We start from the raw sequence: 18,126 nt of genomic DNA, 5'->3' as shown, positions 1-18,126 counted from the left end.
ATTTGCGGTGTACGTGGACGATATTATTCTGACAGGAGATGATGATAAAGGAATTCAGGATATCAAGATGCATCTAAACGATATATTTAGCATAAAGGATCTAGGATCTCTAAGCTATTTTCTTGGCATTGAAGTGGGGTATGTGAATGCTGGAATCACATTAGCTCAACGAAAGTTCACAAAAGACTTATTGTCTAAAGCTGGGATTGAAATTTGCAAATCTGTAGCAACTCCTCTTCCTATTAATCTCAAGTTGGATGCTGATGAGGGAGAAGTATTTGAAGATCCAACCTTCTATAGGTGCTTAGTAGGAAAGTTGAACTTCTTGACTCATACAAGACCAGATTTAGCTTTCACAGTCCAGCACCTCAGTCAATTTCTTCAAAAGCCTAGAGAACCTCATTACAAAGCTTTAATACATGTGCTGAGATATGTAGCATCAACCGTAGGACAAGGAATTTTGCTTAGAGCAAATGATCAGCTCACGTTACAGGCATATTCAGATTCTGACTGGGGGGGCATGCTTGAATACTAGGAGATCAATTACTGGATATGTGTTGTTGCTTGGCAATTCACCTATCAGATGGAAGTCTAAAAAGCAGAGCACGGTATCTAAAAGCTCATCTGAAGCTGAGTATAGAGCAATGTCCAATGCTGCAGCAGAAGTCACATGGACAGTGAGACTACTGGAGGAGTTAGGAGTCAGAAATTTGAAACCAGTCACACTGCATTGTGACAATCAAAGTGCTATACACATAGCTAAAAATCCGGTTCAACATGAGAGAACTAAGCACATTAAAATTGATGTGCATTTTACTAGAGACAAAGTGATGGAAGGTCTTTTGCAAATCTCATACTTGCCAACAGAGTTGCAGATTGCTGATACGCTTACAAAAATTCTACCATCAACTAAGTTCCAGGAACTATTATCCAAACTAGGCATGACAGATGGAGAGCCTAGTTTGAGGGAGGCTGATAAGAGTAATGAAGATACAGGGCAGCTATGATGCAACTCACAAGTAGAGAATAAAAGCTCAATAATTAGTTACAAGTAACAGACTATACCAGCTCAGCTAAGAGAGCCACTACTACATATAGAAAAGAAACATCTAGAGAATTAGTTAGTTAGACAGATGAATGAATCAAATCTCTCTCAAATCTCTCTCTTCACCACAAGCATCTCTCTCAATTCTCTATCTCTTTGATTTACTGTTTGATGGTAGAGAATTAGTTCATAATTTGTACATACAATTTATAGTCTGTAGTTTCTTGTAATCATTGAGCTGAGTAATGGATGTTCTTATAATTGAAAGTCTGATTCAGTACAGTTCTTGATATAACAAGTTCATTTCGTTAATTGTGACAAGCGAATACACCTCAACTCGATTTGGAAAAATTACATACGAAAGATGAATATAGGTTACAATCCTCACAACCTTGTAGTCATTACTGGAATGATCAAAACCAAACCCTAAAAAAACACGAACATAATTAGATTTGGCGTTAATATAAATGGTGCACTTTGTTTCCTTGACTTTTCGGGTAGCAGGGTTCCAAATATACAGTTGTCTTGGTGGCCTTTGTCCGCTTTTGCACCTGTAAGCAAGGCAAAGAAAACCATTGCATGATCCAACAACATAAAAGTTGAGGTTATAATTAGGTATATATAGCCATAGGGATGTTCAAACTTATAGGCCTATGATCATGCAAATGATTTACGTGAAGAAGAGAGGGCGTCTGATAAATATCATATCTAGGTATACAACTGTGGCCGATGACAAAGTCATTGTTAGGGTTGTTGGAAAGGTGTTTTTTTCACGAAATTAGGGTTTGAGATATTGGATCTCCATGACTTGCATACTAACTTGAATCGTACCAGAGATTTGACGGGTAGTTGTAAAATAATTTGGTGGATAATAGCATCTGGCATATCCATGTTTGCCCACCAGATACTTCATGAATGGTTGGGTCCTGTATATATATATAGCCTCCCTTCCTCTCTTTTCAGATTCTAACCTGATCATTTAACTAAGGATATTCGACTCCAATTCAATTTAGAATTTTACTACAGTTAAACCGAAAAAATGACAAAAATAACCGATTTTTGAAAAAATTTAACAAAAATAGCTATTCTGAAAAAAGTGGCCAATTTTGGCCGATAGAATACTCCACTGTCAGTTGGGTATCTTGTATAAAGTGGATACTCCACTGGCAGTTGGGTATCCCATCGGCTAAAGTTGGCCAACTTTTCAGAAATGGGTTATTTTTGTCAATTTTGTGTAAAAATAGGCTAAATTTGTCCTTCACCCAGTTAAACCTCTATAAATTAATACCACGTCATCGAAGAAAATTATTAATTAATTAAAATATTAATTAATCAATAAATTAATTATTTATTATTTTATCGGTATATTAATAATTGGTATATTGATATATATACCAATTTTAATTTTTTAACCGATGTTTATAAATATATAGATGCCTAAAAAGTTAGTTGCATAATAACCCGTACGAGACACGTGTCATTTTCTAGAGTTTTTTGTATACCATATAATTATATTAGTAAAATCATTTTCTTATTGATAAATATTGTATAACGTCTAAAACATATCAAATATAAGTTGAGTATTTATCAATATGTATAATTTTCATGTAAAATATTAATAACGTTCATAATGTTTTTAATATATCTCATTAATCATAATACATATTTTCTTGTTTCTGTCGTGTAATTTATATTTACTAAATAAATACAAGAACGGTAGTCACTGTACGTGTAAAAGGAAAAAATTGAAGTTAATTATCCATCAAATATTGTCAATATTTTTATAAAAAGAAACTAAAAATTAACATATATGTCTATTGCAGAGTCGAATAAATTTTTTGAGTTTTGGTCAAATAAACCCGGAATAATGAGATATTTTATTAGTAAATTCATTACTAATTTACAATTACATGCTTAATTTAAAAGGATTAGTAATGCATAATTAAAGTGGTCAAGACCTGAAATAGTTATATTCAACAAAGTCGAATTTATACTACAATTAATATAAGTTTATTTTTTAAGAAAATGTTATTTTTTTAATTCAACGTTTATACTGATTTAATATCATTGTTAATGTCTTAATTCATTAACTAAAGTTGATCTTGGTCGTGTACTTAGCTTTTAATCCTCTCTATGATACAAAGTTAATTTTATAAGATGTCAGATAATTGTCAATTCATAAATTAAAATTGACATAATCTATTTAGTTTTTAACACATCGAAAAGAATCTTAAATTTAATTGTTCATTCTTATTTTCAGAACAAAAAAGACTTTTGTTATTTTTTTTCTATATATATCAATAACTCTGAAAGACACCATTAAAATTGAATATTTTAATATTGATAAAGATAAAATCACATGTGTGTGTATGTAAATTATTATTTATTATATTTTCGAGTAAATTATGTTGGTCTCGTTTATTTATATGCTAGATATCTTGGTCATGTATATATCTAATTGTTATTCAGTAAATTACTCAAATAACATGTATTTATGATTATTCAAAAATTATAATTATCTAATAAATAAATTACAATTATTTATCTATCGTAATCGTAGTAGCACTAACAATCAAACAATATCTATTTTTACTCAACAGAGCATTAATCATAGATGTGACATAAAAATAATTCATATATCATAAAGACTAACTACTAATATTCAGGAGTTTTTTTTTCAAGAATCTGAAGATAAATTTATACTATGAAAGCCCAAAATAAGCAAATTTTATTGGGGGCTGCCCAAAATACCCACGCTCAAAACAGGTGCCCAAAATAACGGGACAAATACGCATACAAGATATGCGTGTACTATACACGCATACAACATATGCGCATATTGTAAAAAGTTTAAAGCTATGCGCATACACTATATGCGTATGCAAGCTATACGCAAACGGAATATGCGTATGCTACTTGTGCCAGGTCAGCTCACAGGGAAATTTTGAAACTATACGCATTTGATGTATGCGTGTATTGTACACGCATATGTTGTATGCGTGTTCAAATGGTTATTTTGGGCACCTGTTTTGAGCGTGGGTATTTTGGACAGCCACCTCTGAATTTTGGTTATTTTGGGCATTTTCTCTATCATCATTCAAATCATTTTGAAGTTTCTTTCATTTATAATTCTAATATTTCTTTTTAGAGTAACTTGATAACATTGTATATTATTTTTCTAAAATTAAATATTTTTAATTTGATATTTTTTTTAAAATATTAGTTGAATTTATTAATCCTTTCAAAATATCGACTAATATTAATTTTTTTATTTAAATAGCATAACATGGATTAAATCAAATAGTGCAATACATTATAGTTTTAACTTTTTTTCTCAAAATAGCTGTACAATATTTTTCGACACTAAATATTTTTTTTGTAAATTTATTATTGCTAATTTTAAATATTTTTTTTCAAAATATTGAATTCAATAATTTTTCAAATTTCTTATATATATATATATTGAGTTAAATTCTATTGAGTCCTTATTTTTAGTTGAGTATGGGAGTCCATATATGTTCTACAAGTAAAATAGTATAAAAAAATTTGTAAAACGTATTATAATGTGAATCATGTTCTACAAATATCACTATTTTAGTATATATCTTGCAAATCTCATACATTTGGCAATTTTAACATTGCAGAACATATGATTTTCTAGAACATGATCAGTTTGAAGAACATACGTATTCACGTTGTAGAACACGTAAATATTCAACTTGCCGAACATTAATGATATAACACCATAACACACGTTTATATCATGTAGTTTATTATTCCTTATTGGTAAGATATTCTCGTCGAACTCGTAATTTAAATTTATTAAACCTAGATAGTGATGATGTATTTTCGGTTGGGTCATGTAGTCAAATTTCGAGTATTTTTTTAAAATGGGTAAAATTCTAATTTTGAAACTAGTAATTTTGATACATATTATCAATTAACTTGATTTTATAAATACCTCAAAGATATTAATTTTTACCAACATAAGATATCACAAAACTTTTCTTTATTGGTAAGATTTTCTAGTCGAACTGGTAATTTAAATTAAACCTAGGTAGTGACGTGGTATTTATGGGCATGTCAAGTAGTCAAATTTCGAGTATTCATTGAAACATGGGTCAAGTTCTAATTTTGAATTCGAAATAAATCGAAATACGCTAATTATAACTTATCTAAATATGTGGTACATGTATATATTATTTATATAAGTGTATCTCTTTTCAACATATAAAAAAATTAATTATATGTACAATTTATTTTTTATTAAAAAATATATATTAAAAATGTATGAGACATACTTTTCAAATTAAAAATTATTTAATAAATAAGAGAATGATCCGTTTATGTACTATGCTTAACTTTATATCTCAAATTCAATTGTTCAAAACTAACTCTACAAATATTTTAGTAATCATGTTTAAAGTTAAATAAATTGTCGTTATTTACGACACTCACATATTATGTGTATGATAAAAAACTTAAGTAACAGTGTGGTGTAGTGGTAAGGTGATGTGCTTGTAAATGCAAAGAGTTGAGTCCAATTCCTCCCAACAAACTCTTTTATATAACTTTAAAGTAGCTCCTATTATATAATACAGAAAGATTAAAAATGAAGTACTTTTCTCATATTGTCTCTGTGAAGTCAGATTAGAGATGCACAAAAACTGGATCGGGCCGGATTTGAGCTGAACTTTGAAAAATCCAGATTTTTTAAAATCGGGTTGGGCCGGGCTTTTTTAAAAATCGGGCTAGATCGAACCGAACCGGGCCACCGGATTTTTTTAAATAATTTAATATTAATAATATTAATTTTTTTAGTAATAACAAATATTTTTTGCATTTTTTTAGATTGTATTTGCAAGGTTAGGTTTTTATTTATATGTACACACTATTGATTATAATTTCGAATAATTTCTTCATGTTATATCTTAGATTAGTTTAGAATTTATAATTTACATCTCGGTAATTTGATCTTAATATATCCAATTTATGACTTTGAATCAAAATTATATTAGAAATTTAGACCTTTTATTCAAAATTATATTCAATTATAAAATAAATTTGGATAATACATAATTTCTTCAAAGTTTTATTCGAATATTTATTAAAAATCATCATAAAATCCGGGTTTTTATAAGACCGAATCGGGTTGGATCGGGCTTTTATCCAGATCGGGTCGGGCCGGATTTTTACGAAAAATATGTGGTCCGTTAAGGTCCGCGGGCCGGATCGGACAGGGCCGGGCTTTTTTCGGATCGGATTTTTGCCAAATTTTTTCCGGTTCGGATCGGACGGGCTTTTCGGATTTAGATTTTTTGTGCATCTCTAACTCAGATGACTTATGCCTTACTGGCTTATTTCCTTTTATGGTAATACAAATTGTTTGTATAAATTGCAAGAAGTAATTGATCAATATTTTACTTTAGATTGCAACAATGCTATTTTTTGAGCTTAATCAGATACAGAAAAGTGAGTAAAATGTTAGCATGTATCGACGGTAATCTCTTCATGTCGATTTTTCAGTTTTCTGGCATACGAGTTGAAGCACATGCTGCAAATTCCCAGTTTCTTCTTTCTGTCATTTTAATTTTGCATTTAACTTGAGGTAAAAAGTTACAAGCTACTATTCTATGCACATTACAGCCCTCTTTAGCATTGGACTTGTTGTTTGACGTTGAAGCAATCAAACTTTTGTATCTCAAGTTAACATTGTAAAGCGGATTTAATAGAAACTAAGAACAAATACCTGCACAAAGTTTCAGCATGAACAACAGTACGCGTCCTCCGCATTATAAAGAGATACATGGAAGTGTACCTAACTACCTCGACAACGATAGGCGCAAATGTTTACTAAATAATTTGAAAACAGAGTTGACCCTTCTTTCTTAGAGAATACTGTATATTGTTTGATACAAATGCACTGAATTATTAGGCTTTGCCTGTTGTCCATATCTTCATTCTATGTGCAGTGATTGCAACTCAAGTCGTTGCATAAATAAAACAAATACAGGAGGTTCAATGGACATATAGCCAAGTACTGCAAATGCATATTTAGTCCTCTCGTCTCTGCTGTATCGTGATTCACCAACATCTTTCAATGTCAAGTCTTGTAAGCAACTCTTTAGCTCTGTTTTTATTTGTTTCTACATGGTCGAGTTACCAGTTTTATGCATTTTGTGTAAACCTACCCTAATGGTTCTTAATTGTTAGCGGGTTGCTTGTTAATATATTTTCGACATTGACATGTTCATATCCCCATTAGCTGCTGGAATATCTAGCTTTTTTCAGTTTGCGTAGCTCTAATTTCTTCAAAATCAGAATTTCTGGAAAGTGGTAGCTAATTAGCCATGGGTAATATCAAGTTTGGTAAACATGATTAAGTCGAACGTTCTTTTCTATGCAGCTTCTGTAGACCATCTCCAACCCAACTCTAAAAATGTACTTTTGCAGCATTTTGGCGTAAAACTCCTCTCCAACCCAACTCTAAGAGTTACACCATTTTGATGTCACACCAAAAGTTACATTTTTATCTCACCACTTTATTACTTTTAACTTTAGTACAAGAATGGTGTAAAATTTAGCGTTTGTGGGTTGGAGTTGAATATGAGAATAGTGTAGTTTTTACACCTTTTTGGTGTAAAAATTACACCAAAATAGTATAATGGGTTGGAGATGCTCGTAGAATTTTGATGTAGCTGTAGCATTAATGAACACAAAGAAAGGAATACCAAAAAGATATTGTATGAATTTTGCATTTAATTTGAGTAAAAAAAATTATTGTCATTGTCGCAGATGAATGAGAAGGTTAAGAGGCAAAGGTCACTGTGGTGCAGTATCCTTCCAACAGTGATTTTACTTTCTGCAGGTTTCTTTTTTGGGAGTATCTTCTTAATCACAGATTATGAACAGGCAAGACGGTAAAACACTTATTTTTTGGCGTTTATTGCAGATTTCTCAGAAAAACTCAAATTGTGATTTCCGGTTCAAATTTGTAGTTAAATATATAGGGAATTAACTACGGCTCTGGGATCTTAATACATTATCTTATAGCATATTATGTGTTTAGGATGACTTCATAAGCGGTGTTGATGTGGTCTTTTTGGCAGAGCTTTCTGAGATCGCGAATAGTTGACAATCGGACTGATCAGGTTACAATATCAAACAACTGCGAGGTGACTATACCTTTTTACTTTCCTACTTCCCTGTTTTAACTAGTGTTTTCCCGTTCTTTTAATTTTGCGAGCAATTTTTTTCTATTTTGTTCAGGCTCAATGCAGATCCGATGGAAGTGAGTCATTACCTAAAGGAATTGTGACTAAAACTTCCAACTTGGAGATGCGTCCATTATGGGGTCCCCCAAACAAAAGGGTTCGCGCTATCTTCTATAAGACAAATCATGTTTATAGTTTTCAAACACCAGTCTAATAGAATTTACCACATTTATATTGTTTGTTTTAGAAGAATTCAAAGGCACCTATGAGTTTGTTGGCAATGGCAGTTGGACATAAGCAAAAAGACAACGTAAATGAAATGGTTAAGAAGGTGATTTACTGCTCAGTCACAGCTATATATCAGTATTATGTCTTTCTAGTCTATTGCTTACTCCATCTTATACTGCAGTTCCCGGAAGATGATTTTGTTGTAATGCTTTTCCACTATGATGGTGTTGTGGATGCCTGGAAAGATTTTGAATGGAGCAGTCGTGCTATACATGTTTCTGCCATCCATCAAACCAAGTGGTAAGTCGATAGTATCTTGTGTTTGTACATCTCTAAATGCATTCCACGACTGAAACCTGGTCTTACTTAAGGTGGTTTGCTAAGAGGTTCCTACATCCAGATGTAGTATCAGAGTATGCTTACATCTTTCTTTGGGACGAAGACCTTGGAGTCGCCAATTTCCATGCTGGGAGGTAAACTTTTATCCATATGTACATGGATGTACTTGTGATTTGCATTCAGTGAAACTAAGTAAAAATATTTCTGATATCAGTCTTGAAGAAAAGAGTGCTTGTAAGCAGTAGAAGAAAAGATAATGTATTTTCTGATTAGTTTGTTGTTGAGATCTGAGAATTTAATCCAGACTAAACAGGTAGTTTGGTTCTGTGAGAAAAATGAGAGGTGCAAGCTAATTTAAAACCTATAAGTTAGCCATAAAACCATGATGCATTGTGTAATCTGCAATTTTTCATTACACAGATACATATCAATATTACATGAAGAGGGCCTTCATATATCACAGCCAGGGCTGGATCCTGATAAATCAGAGGTTCATCATCGAATTACAGAACGGGAGAAGGGGTCAAAAGTTCACAGGTATTCGCCTGTCAATTTTTTAAGACTTTCATGAAGGACAGGAATCAATTAGCAATATCTTAAACTACTTCCTCTTCTGATCTGTCTCTTATCATGTTAACAGAAGAATATACAAGAGAAGCATCTCTGGAAAGATATGTTATTTTAACAGTACAGATCCTCCCTGCACTGGGTAAAATCTATGATCCACATTTGGTTGTATTTTTAGAAAGGATCCTAGTCAACTAATCCTCAGCCATATCAATTATCATTAAGCTAAAGTGCTATCAAAGAAGCTCTAACACATGCTACAGGTGGGTAGAAATGATGGCTACCGTCTTCTCAAGAGCATCTTGGCGTTGCGTATGGCATATGATTCAGGTATCATCTACAAAACGTATACGTTTGCACAAAGAAAATCTGCTAAAGTGTTAAGTAGTTATACTATTTGATGTGAAAGCTAATATGGATGCTTTTTGCATGGGATTTTAGAAAATAACTGGTGTACTATTTTTATTCCCAGAATGACTTGATTCATGCTTGGGGTTTGGATATGCAGCTTGGTTACTGTGCCCAGGCAAGTTACATACACTGATGCTACTTTTCTATCTTCTGACTACAGAGTCAGTTATATCATGAAATCTCTTATGACAGGGTAATAAGACCCAAAATATCGGGGTGGTTGACTCTGAATATGTTGTTCACCAAGGTCTTCCTACACTTGGAGGTTCTGCTGACAATAAGGTATGCCAAGAATCATAGTTTTCTTGTCAATATCCAATTTTTTTTATAGCAAGTTCACACAATTCAATCAGTGTTGAACAGCTCTTTCAGAGTCAAAACAGTTTTGTGGTGCACAGACGAATAATCGTGACTGTACAATGCAGCAATTTTATGCAATGTTCAATGGAACTGGAAATATGGAACTACTTCCAAATCGACTGACTGAGAACTCTTACTTTATTAATTAAGGGAAAAAAATAAATTCTCAATGTAATTTCGTTTACCATTTTTTGATTAGTTCTTGCCTTTTATCGATCATTGATGCAGACACACACGGAACCAACAAGTCATGCCCCTCAGAATGCAAATCTCCAAGGAAATGTAACATTGGTATCTAATTCACACCTTGTAACTGTGACCAGCTAAGTTTGCCACTTCTAATATAGTTAACAGACTCACTGTGTAATTTCAGGCAGCATCTGCACCCCTTCAACCTAATATTAGAGATGCAGTAAGATTCTTATTTGTATATGCAGTATTTGTATTCAACCTTGAGAAAGCATTTTACTTGGAGCACTTCTTTAAACCAATTTTCTCAATCCTTGTTTTCACCTTGTTTCTTCAAAGAGTAGTGTATACCTACCAGTTAATGTTTCCTTTGCAGGTGAGAAGGCAGTCCCTTGTCGAATTAGAAATCTTCAAGAATAGATGGAGAAATGCTGTAAAGAAAGATGAATGTTGGGTTGATCCACTGCAGCCACTGAAACATGGTTGAATATTGAATCTCATAGCATAGTTTTTTACTTGCCTATCATTGATTCCACCGAATTGGTGGATACTTTTGCTCTGACACTTACCAAAAGTTGAAGCGGGGAAACTGAGGAATTGCAGCCCATATATATACCGTAAAACTATAGAGCTTGAATTTTGATGTTGTAGACAGTATTTCTTGTCTTTACCAAGATTATAGACACTTACAGTCAAACAAGATAGTTTATACATTTGGTAGCTCTTATAACTTCAGCTTGTGAATACAATACATAATGAATAAATTGACATTGTACTTTTACCATTTATACGATCTCTTAGAACAAATTTTCTAGCATTGTAAGTTGTAACGATCGTAACAGGAAGACAGATGCTTACAGAGTAAAGACCAGGATACTTCTGTTCATCAAGTGGCATCAGAATTTAAAAATAAGAGGCATTTTTCAATTAAAAGAGATTATCATGAAATGCCGAAACTCCTTTTGCGTATCAGTCCAGCAATGACTTGTCCTAGTTCTTCACCAGAATCCTCTTGTACGTAATGTCCCACCTGCAAAAACAAGAATGGAATATTTAATCTGCAAAAATGCTTGTAGATTTGCAGTCTACTGAAGAAACCAAGTGTGTCTATAGAAATTGCAACAAGGCTTTTAACATAATTTTTGCAAAATTGAGTGAGCCCAAATTGACTGTTTCTCACCATAGGAAGTTCAACCAACCGATGTTTTGAATTGTTGCAGAAATCTACAACTCCATCATAGCTAAGCCATCGATCTCTCTGCCCCCAGCACACTGTAGTTTGAACCTTCCAACTATCATCCATGAGTGTGTTTCTCATATCCTCAATATAGTTCTGTGAAGTTGAACAAGATAAGCAGTGAGAGACAGTGGTGAAATTAGTATTCAAAGTAATTAGCTAAAAAACAAAATTAGCATCCAAATCCTGCTTCATATTTTTACTTCTAAGATCTATTTCTCATGAGTGGGATGAAAAGAATAGAAGATGATATCAAACGCAGTAAAATGAATACCTTAAGTTCTTTTTTCATCGACCTACTGATTGCATTTAGTGCAAACCCTGAGGAACCAGATGTTAGATAAGGTCTTCTGTAAACCATGGCATCATCTTCTTTCATTTTGTAAGGACCAGCGCTTGTCAAGGCTTTATCACTGGCCCTTAAGGGATCCTGTTGGGAGAGAAAGACTTATCAATCATCATAATTTACACCAGCCATTACTGGAAACTGATCTGGACAGTAGATTGACAACCTGAATCCTTTAGTATCTCATACCTGTGAAAATATTTCTCCCAGCAAAAAGTTGCTGAATATGGACAAAGTGGAAGGTAGGCTGGCATGTTTTGCTGTTATCTGCAATATAACATGATGAACAACATTTTATTACCAACTAAAGGCCACATGATTTGTACCTTAACTGACACGTATCACTATATAGTAGAACCTACAGATGAATGTATTTAACTACGCATGCTAAAATAAGAATTGGAGGATATGACTTGATGAAAACATTCTTTTAATGCACATTGTCATATTTAACAGACTGTAAATGCTCATCTCGACTGTTAAGATGTCAATTAATGGCCAACCATTGAAATATGATGACATATGCATTATAGTTTTAATGAAGTTTGATCAAATCATATAAAGGTTAATCAGAAAAGGTCTAAGTAGCCCATACAGGAGGATTGAGAAGTATGAGATCATTTATCTTTTCTTGATGACTGCTTGCATATTTAACAACAACTGGTGCAAAGTATCCCTGCAAAAGTTTAAGAAAACAGACTTATTGTTTTTGGTTTGTTCCATCAAGGGTTACAAACCTCGTATTCGAGCATCTGTTTTGTAGTATAAAAAATACCTGCACTACAAATGAAACCTTGCTAGTGCCTAGCTGATCAATGAGTGACTCCAAAGACGAAACATATTCTGCACAATGGATGCCACTTATAAATTTTTTACATTAATAAACCGATAATTTAGAGTCTACATCCAGAAATCATAAAGGCTAAATGGAAAACTACCATCTAGTGTGTAGTCAAAACCATTCTTGGGCAGGGGCTTATCTGAAAATCCAAAGCCTGTAGGAGATGAATGGGAAAATTGCATTTAGATTTTACTGCTGCACCTGTTAATATTAAACAAGCTTACACGGGGCACTGAGTGACATATAAACTTACCTATCCAGTCAAAAGCAATGACAAAGTAATTCTTGGCCAGAATGGGAAGAACCTTACGATATGAATAAGCCTGTGCAGAGGAGAACAATAAAATTTATTATCAAATCAATAATGAAACTAGACCCGGGATCTGAAAAATAGCTTGGATTTCAGTTTCTGCATATTTCACAGTTCTTTCTTGAGGATATAGTAATATTGTATAGACCTAAAAAAGTTCATAATTTCCGCAATTTGAATATGAGGAAATTACTGTCACTTAAATCATACTTAGCCATGTTGGGTAACATGATTAATTAGACTAGAATTATCTATTTCAGGCATGCAGAGGAAGCTGAACCTAACACATAAATTTCTATATAAATTTTGAAATAAACTAGAGGACAAGATTACACTCTCACCTGTGAAGGGAAGCCATGTATTAATATTATAGGAGGATTATCAGCACTTCCACTTTCGACGCAAAACCATCTAGTGTAGAAAACCATATACATATAGAGCACGTTTTAATTGGCGAACCCTGCAAATGTACAATCCTCATTTTCTGTATAGCAATATACCCTATCTCCGCTTAATGTTTTAAAGGGATATCGATTCTACTTAAGATACTTCATATTACCTGAAAAGATCAGCAGAGGCTTGAGAACTGCCCCCCATTGTTAGACCAAATATTGGATCCTTTGCCTTTTCACCAGTGCCAGAAACAGGATGAGCTTTAACCTAAATTTGATTGCAACACATACATCAATTTTTACATAAATGTATGGACAGTAAATTTTCTTGTAGACTGACAAGGTGAATAATGTGATCTTAATGAATGAAGTTCTGTCCATAGAAGGTAGATAAAAAGGCTTACAAATTTTCCTTTTTTGAACCATTCATCAGCAGGACTTGTTCCATCTCCAATAGAATACTTTCCTGTTCACAAAGAAAAGGTATTGAAATAAAGTTTAATTTTACAAAAATTCATAATTTATTTGGAAATTACATTTGAGATGGTAAGATATTAAACCTCCACTGAAAGAAAATCCATCACCAACTGATTCAGGAGCATCTATATAAAACTACAAAAGAAAGATATTTGTAATAAAAAACGTAAAAAGAAAATAAAGTTGATAAAATGCACTCAATTAGAATATATGTACATCTTCATTGCTTGATCGACAGCTAAAACCAAGCGATTTCTTGATCCGGGGATTAGGAGTCCTCGACTTGATAGACCCTGGTGAAAGCGATAATGGAGATGAAGTAGGAAATCGATGAGGAAAATTATGGGATTGGAAAGAAATAGAATGAGAAGGAGAAGAAATGTGAACTGCCATTGAAGTTGATCAGGGTTTGGCGCCAAAGTACGGTCACAGGAGGTTTACTATTATGTAATGCAATGTAAATGTGTGTTTCCAAACAAACAGAAAGTGACAGTTAAACCTGTTGTTCCATTTCCCTCCATATAATTGGGATATGAATATCTTTATTATGGATATGGTGTCTTTGGTTCTCATGTTCCCCTCCATTTTTTTTCAGTTTACATTTTTATTATCTCATGATATTCATATCTATTTATGTATTAAGTTGATAGCTAATTTCTATCATTTTTTTTGAAACATACATAACTCATAGAAACTGGAGTATGTCATTATAAACTATTTGTTTGGTATTTAGAAGTATTACAAATCCTTTATCATAGTATAATTCAAATAACTTACTAAAATTTATACTAAAACATTTCAAAAGAGCATGCTCTCTTCTGATATAAGCTGGACAGTCCTTGTGAGTTTTAGCCAAAAGGCCCAAAACTGGACTATCCCTCTGAGTTTTACCAGAACTTGTATTACGAAAACAAGCTAGCGAAGGTTTGTGCACATTATCTGTCTCTACTATAAACTACATTTTAGAGTGGTATCGGTTAGGTGTTAGTGCATCACTCTTCTCCATTCTAGAATAATTAGTAGTGCTGCATATCGAGTATGATTGGTTTGGTTATCCTTCTAAGGAGCATTATCCAGCTTTTTACATGTTCAGTTAGATGACAACCATCATGTGAAAATTTTTATGTAGTACTAATAGTACTAGAGCATAAAAGAACAATTTGCTTCATGATCATCAGTCCTCAATTCGAAAACAAAATTTATGCAACACTATATGAATCAACACAAGGTCACGAGCAAGTTAAAAACATTAATTAGAAAAATGTATAATACATTATACTTCAAGTGATCACTACTTTCAAGTACACAACTTCATCGTTTCCCAATGCACTTACAACCGCGCAAGTGAAATGGAAACTACTTTTCTATTTCACAAAGTAAGGAAGATCAAGAACATACAGAAGGAAATAGGCCCAAGTCACACCAGATATTCCTCCGAAAAAGAATCCTCCAGTAAACTTGGCCCATCCATCGGCAGTTTGTAGCTGATCAGGCTGCTTCTTTCTCCCAGTCAAAGTCAATGCTGGTGCAATTGATGGCTCTCCTTCTTTAAAGGAAGCAATCCCGTACATTGTCAAACATATGCTAAGAATTGTTACTAGACCGCCTGCTGCTAAAGATCCAGCTGCCCCTGCAAATTCTGTGTTCCTCAATGGGCCAGCTTTTACAAATGGTCCAACAAGAAGGAGACCGTGAGCCAAACCAACCTCCACCCCTCGGAGAAGTGGGTTCACAGCTGTCCTGTAGGCTGGAAGGTTAGAAAGGTACCATGCAATCAATGGGCTTGATGTCACTGGAGTTTCCAGGCTACCAATGAATGGGTCACCATTGATGGGCTGAATCACTTGATATGTAGGCTGCATACAATGATAGAGCAGTTGGTTATTACATCACTCCAATCATGGACCTTACTTATAAACGAAATTAAAGTTTGTATAATCTAGTCAGATCCTTGTCTCTTCAAAGTGCTAACTGAACCATTTGCACAAGTAGAATGAAATGGGGTGTACATGAAATCGGTTTTGTCTGGATTGTCCTATTTTTATCAAATCAAACCATTATGATTGTTTTCCTAGACTCATTCAATGAATCAGTATGAACTCCATTGATGAAAACTTACAATAAGTTGTAGAAATGTGTTATGCATTCGAATGATGCAACTTAATTATATTGCTTCGCCTCATTTAAAATGTCAAATTAAAACATCGCGAAGAAAAGCAATATAAATAATCAGTGTGTATAATCTCAAATCTACAATCATGCAAAATGTGAGAAGTCATGAACTCGCGACTTGAGTTGCTATACAGGTCTGTAATAATTAGTCTCAACCATGGAAATGGAAGTACCACCAAGTACATAATAATGACATCTAAAAAGGTGATTCCTTGCATCTAAAGAAAGAAGAGAATAGAGTTTAACATGAGAGTTCCTGACCTTGTCAGCCTGAACAGCCTTGACAGTGAAGACAGTGTTTCTCCCGGAAGGCAACACTCTAAGTGGAGCTCCACAGAGACCTTTGGGACTAGCAAGTCCTCTTATTAATGATGAAGTAAAGCTGCTCTTGAGTTGGTTGGCCATTGTTGAGGCAGTAGCAACAGCCATTACTGGATTTATATTGTAACAATATGACAGAAAATCTCCCTTCACAGTACAAACTTGAATGTTTTAAAAAAATGGGAGACAGCAAATGTGTGAAGTCTGCAGACAGGGAAAAGAGAATCCGATTTGTCAAAGGTTTCGTGGTTCACATTGAAGACACCATTTTACTACAAAGCCTTATCTCTTATCTGCAGCAACCAGGATGAGTGGATAGCAGTTATTTAGGGTGGCAAAATTATATACTTCAATTAGTATCTTGTAAATTAAGATAACCTGTAAATTGTAATGAATTATATTTATTTACTTTTAGTATCTTGACCAACAATGCATTATCAATAATAATTTGGTTTGATATCAGATATATCTGTCTTAGACTATTCAAATTCATACAGGGGATGGTAAATAATTCTGTCCAGCATACCTGCATCATGTTTATTCAATACCCACAATTTTGCATGGGCATGATATATCAATTTAACGAGGGTTTCCTAATTAAGCTATATAAAATGGAGACACCGGTATTGGGGGCAAGGCCCGGTAAGGAAGCGGGCCTCCAAACAAGCCCAGCACGGAAATAAGCCAGCTACTAGGTAGAAATGTAAGGCTAAAATGTTACTGCATAAATAGAACAAGACCCTCCCAGTTGTACTACAGAAACCAGATATATTACATAAAATCATTATAATATTGTTAAGGAGATGTTGCAGACTGAAGAAATCCTTCGTATGATAATAGCTAAAAGGTCAGCACTTGCGGCTCCCTCGCGACCTCTAGAGCCGGTACCTGAGGAGACCTCTAAGCAGACCAATGCAGAAGGTGTGCACAAGGACAAGAAGAGGCACTGTATGGAAGGGGAAGGTGACATCGGTGTGCCTCAGCCATCTGAGGATCTCGTGTCGGGGATCTCTGTTGGAAAGCAAGAAAAGGATCAGGCTGGTAAAAAAAATTTGGCCTTCTTTTATACATTTCATTTTTGGGTTTATTTTTGTTGTAGAAATTGTTTCCTTTGTCGTTTTCAGTTTATTTCTTACGAGGAGGCCAAGGAAGGGCGGGCTGAAGCAGAGAAAAAGGTCTCCGAGGTCTTAGACAAGGAACGTGTAGCCACAGAGAAGGTTTCTGAGCTGCTGGCCCAAAGTTTTAAATGGAACACTGAACGAGACTCGTTCACTGCATCACTCAACGACCAGAAATTCGAAATAATTAGGTTGAAGGCTGTCACGCGCAAGTTAAAAGAGATGTACGATGGTGATGTTGAGAAGTTGACTCAGGAGAAGATTGCACTGTCTACCAAGCTGATCCGTATTCGAGCCAAGGTGTCCAAGTCCTTTGAGAAAGGGTACAGGGCTTGTTGGAATCGTCTTGCTGCTGCTGGTGTTGATGTGAGTGAACATACTTTCGAAAAGTATTGTGAAAGTCTTGTTGATGCAGAGTCCAGTTCTTCCAACAATCCTAGAAATGAGAAGTGATTGAATATCTTGTGAGCCCGGGAAATGCCCCTATAGGATCTTGTATCGTTTCTTTCTAAATTTCCGCTCCTGCACTTTGCTTTTGAATGATTTGCCAACATTTCTT

The 18,126-nt window shown here is 34.0% G+C and overlaps 3 protein-coding genes across 6 annotated transcripts; 1 reads left to right on the top strand and 2 right to left on the bottom strand.

Moving 5' to 3' along the window:
* The first annotated feature begins 6,958 nt into the window (after positions 1–6,958).
* LOC141697937 (uncharacterized) lies at positions 6,959–11,109 on the top strand. 4 transcript variants are annotated; one of them, XM_074502506.1, is made up of 15 exons: positions 6,959–7,157; positions 7,841–7,957; positions 8,155–8,220; positions 8,315–8,416; positions 8,507–8,590; positions 8,669–8,787; positions 8,859–8,960; positions 9,247–9,363; positions 9,467–9,535; positions 9,657–9,723; positions 9,866–9,919; positions 9,997–10,086; positions 10,393–10,455; positions 10,538–10,576; positions 10,730–11,109. In XM_074502506.1, the coding sequence occupies exons 1-15, from the start codon at positions 7,146–7,148 to the stop codon at positions 10,838–10,840; spliced, it is 1,212 nt and encodes a 403-aa protein (XP_074358607.1). In that variant the 5' UTR covers positions 6,959–7,145; the 3' UTR covers positions 10,841–11,109. The 4 variants fall into 4 exon arrangements, with proteins under 4 accessions (XP_074358607.1, XP_074358606.1, XP_074358605.1 ...); XM_074502505.1 differs by having other exon boundaries at positions 8,510–8,590; positions 10,538–11,109; XM_074502504.1 differs by having other exon boundaries at positions 10,538–11,109.
* LOC141697939 (uncharacterized) lies at positions 11,110–14,443 on the bottom strand. Its single transcript, XM_074502508.1, has 13 exons — positions 14,173–14,443; positions 14,040–14,091; positions 13,884–13,945; positions 13,647–13,747; positions 13,429–13,498; positions 13,031–13,100; positions 12,875–12,931; positions 12,712–12,779; positions 12,532–12,612; positions 12,126–12,203; positions 11,865–12,020; positions 11,534–11,686; positions 11,110–11,383 (listed from the first exon to the last, which is right to left on the bottom strand). The coding sequence occupies exons 1-13, from the start codon at positions 14,347–14,349 to the stop codon at positions 11,294–11,296; spliced, it is 1,215 nt and encodes a 404-aa protein (XP_074358609.1). The 5' UTR covers positions 14,350–14,443; the 3' UTR covers positions 11,110–11,293.
* Positions 14,444–15,185: 742 nt separating this feature from the next.
* On the bottom strand, positions 15,186–16,745 carry LOC141697869 (photosystem I reaction center subunit XI, chloroplastic-like). The gene is made up of 2 exons (XM_074502424.1): positions 16,390–16,745; positions 15,186–15,812 (listed from the first exon to the last, which is right to left on the bottom strand). Exons 1-2 carry the CDS (start codon positions 16,555–16,557, stop codon positions 15,321–15,323), a joined length of 660 nt encoding a protein of 219 aa, XP_074358525.1. The 5' UTR covers positions 16,558–16,745; the 3' UTR covers positions 15,186–15,320.
* Positions 16,746–18,126: the final 1,381 nt, after the last annotated feature.

Source organism: Apium graveolens, chromosome 11, assembly GCF_009905375.1.
Source record: "Apium graveolens cultivar Ventura chromosome 11, ASM990537v1, whole genome shotgun sequence".
NCBI lineage: Eukaryota > Viridiplantae > Streptophyta > Magnoliopsida > Apiales > Apiaceae > Apium > Apium graveolens.
Note: the sequence above shows the minus strand (reverse complement) of the source record. Positions and strands in the feature narration are given on the sequence as shown.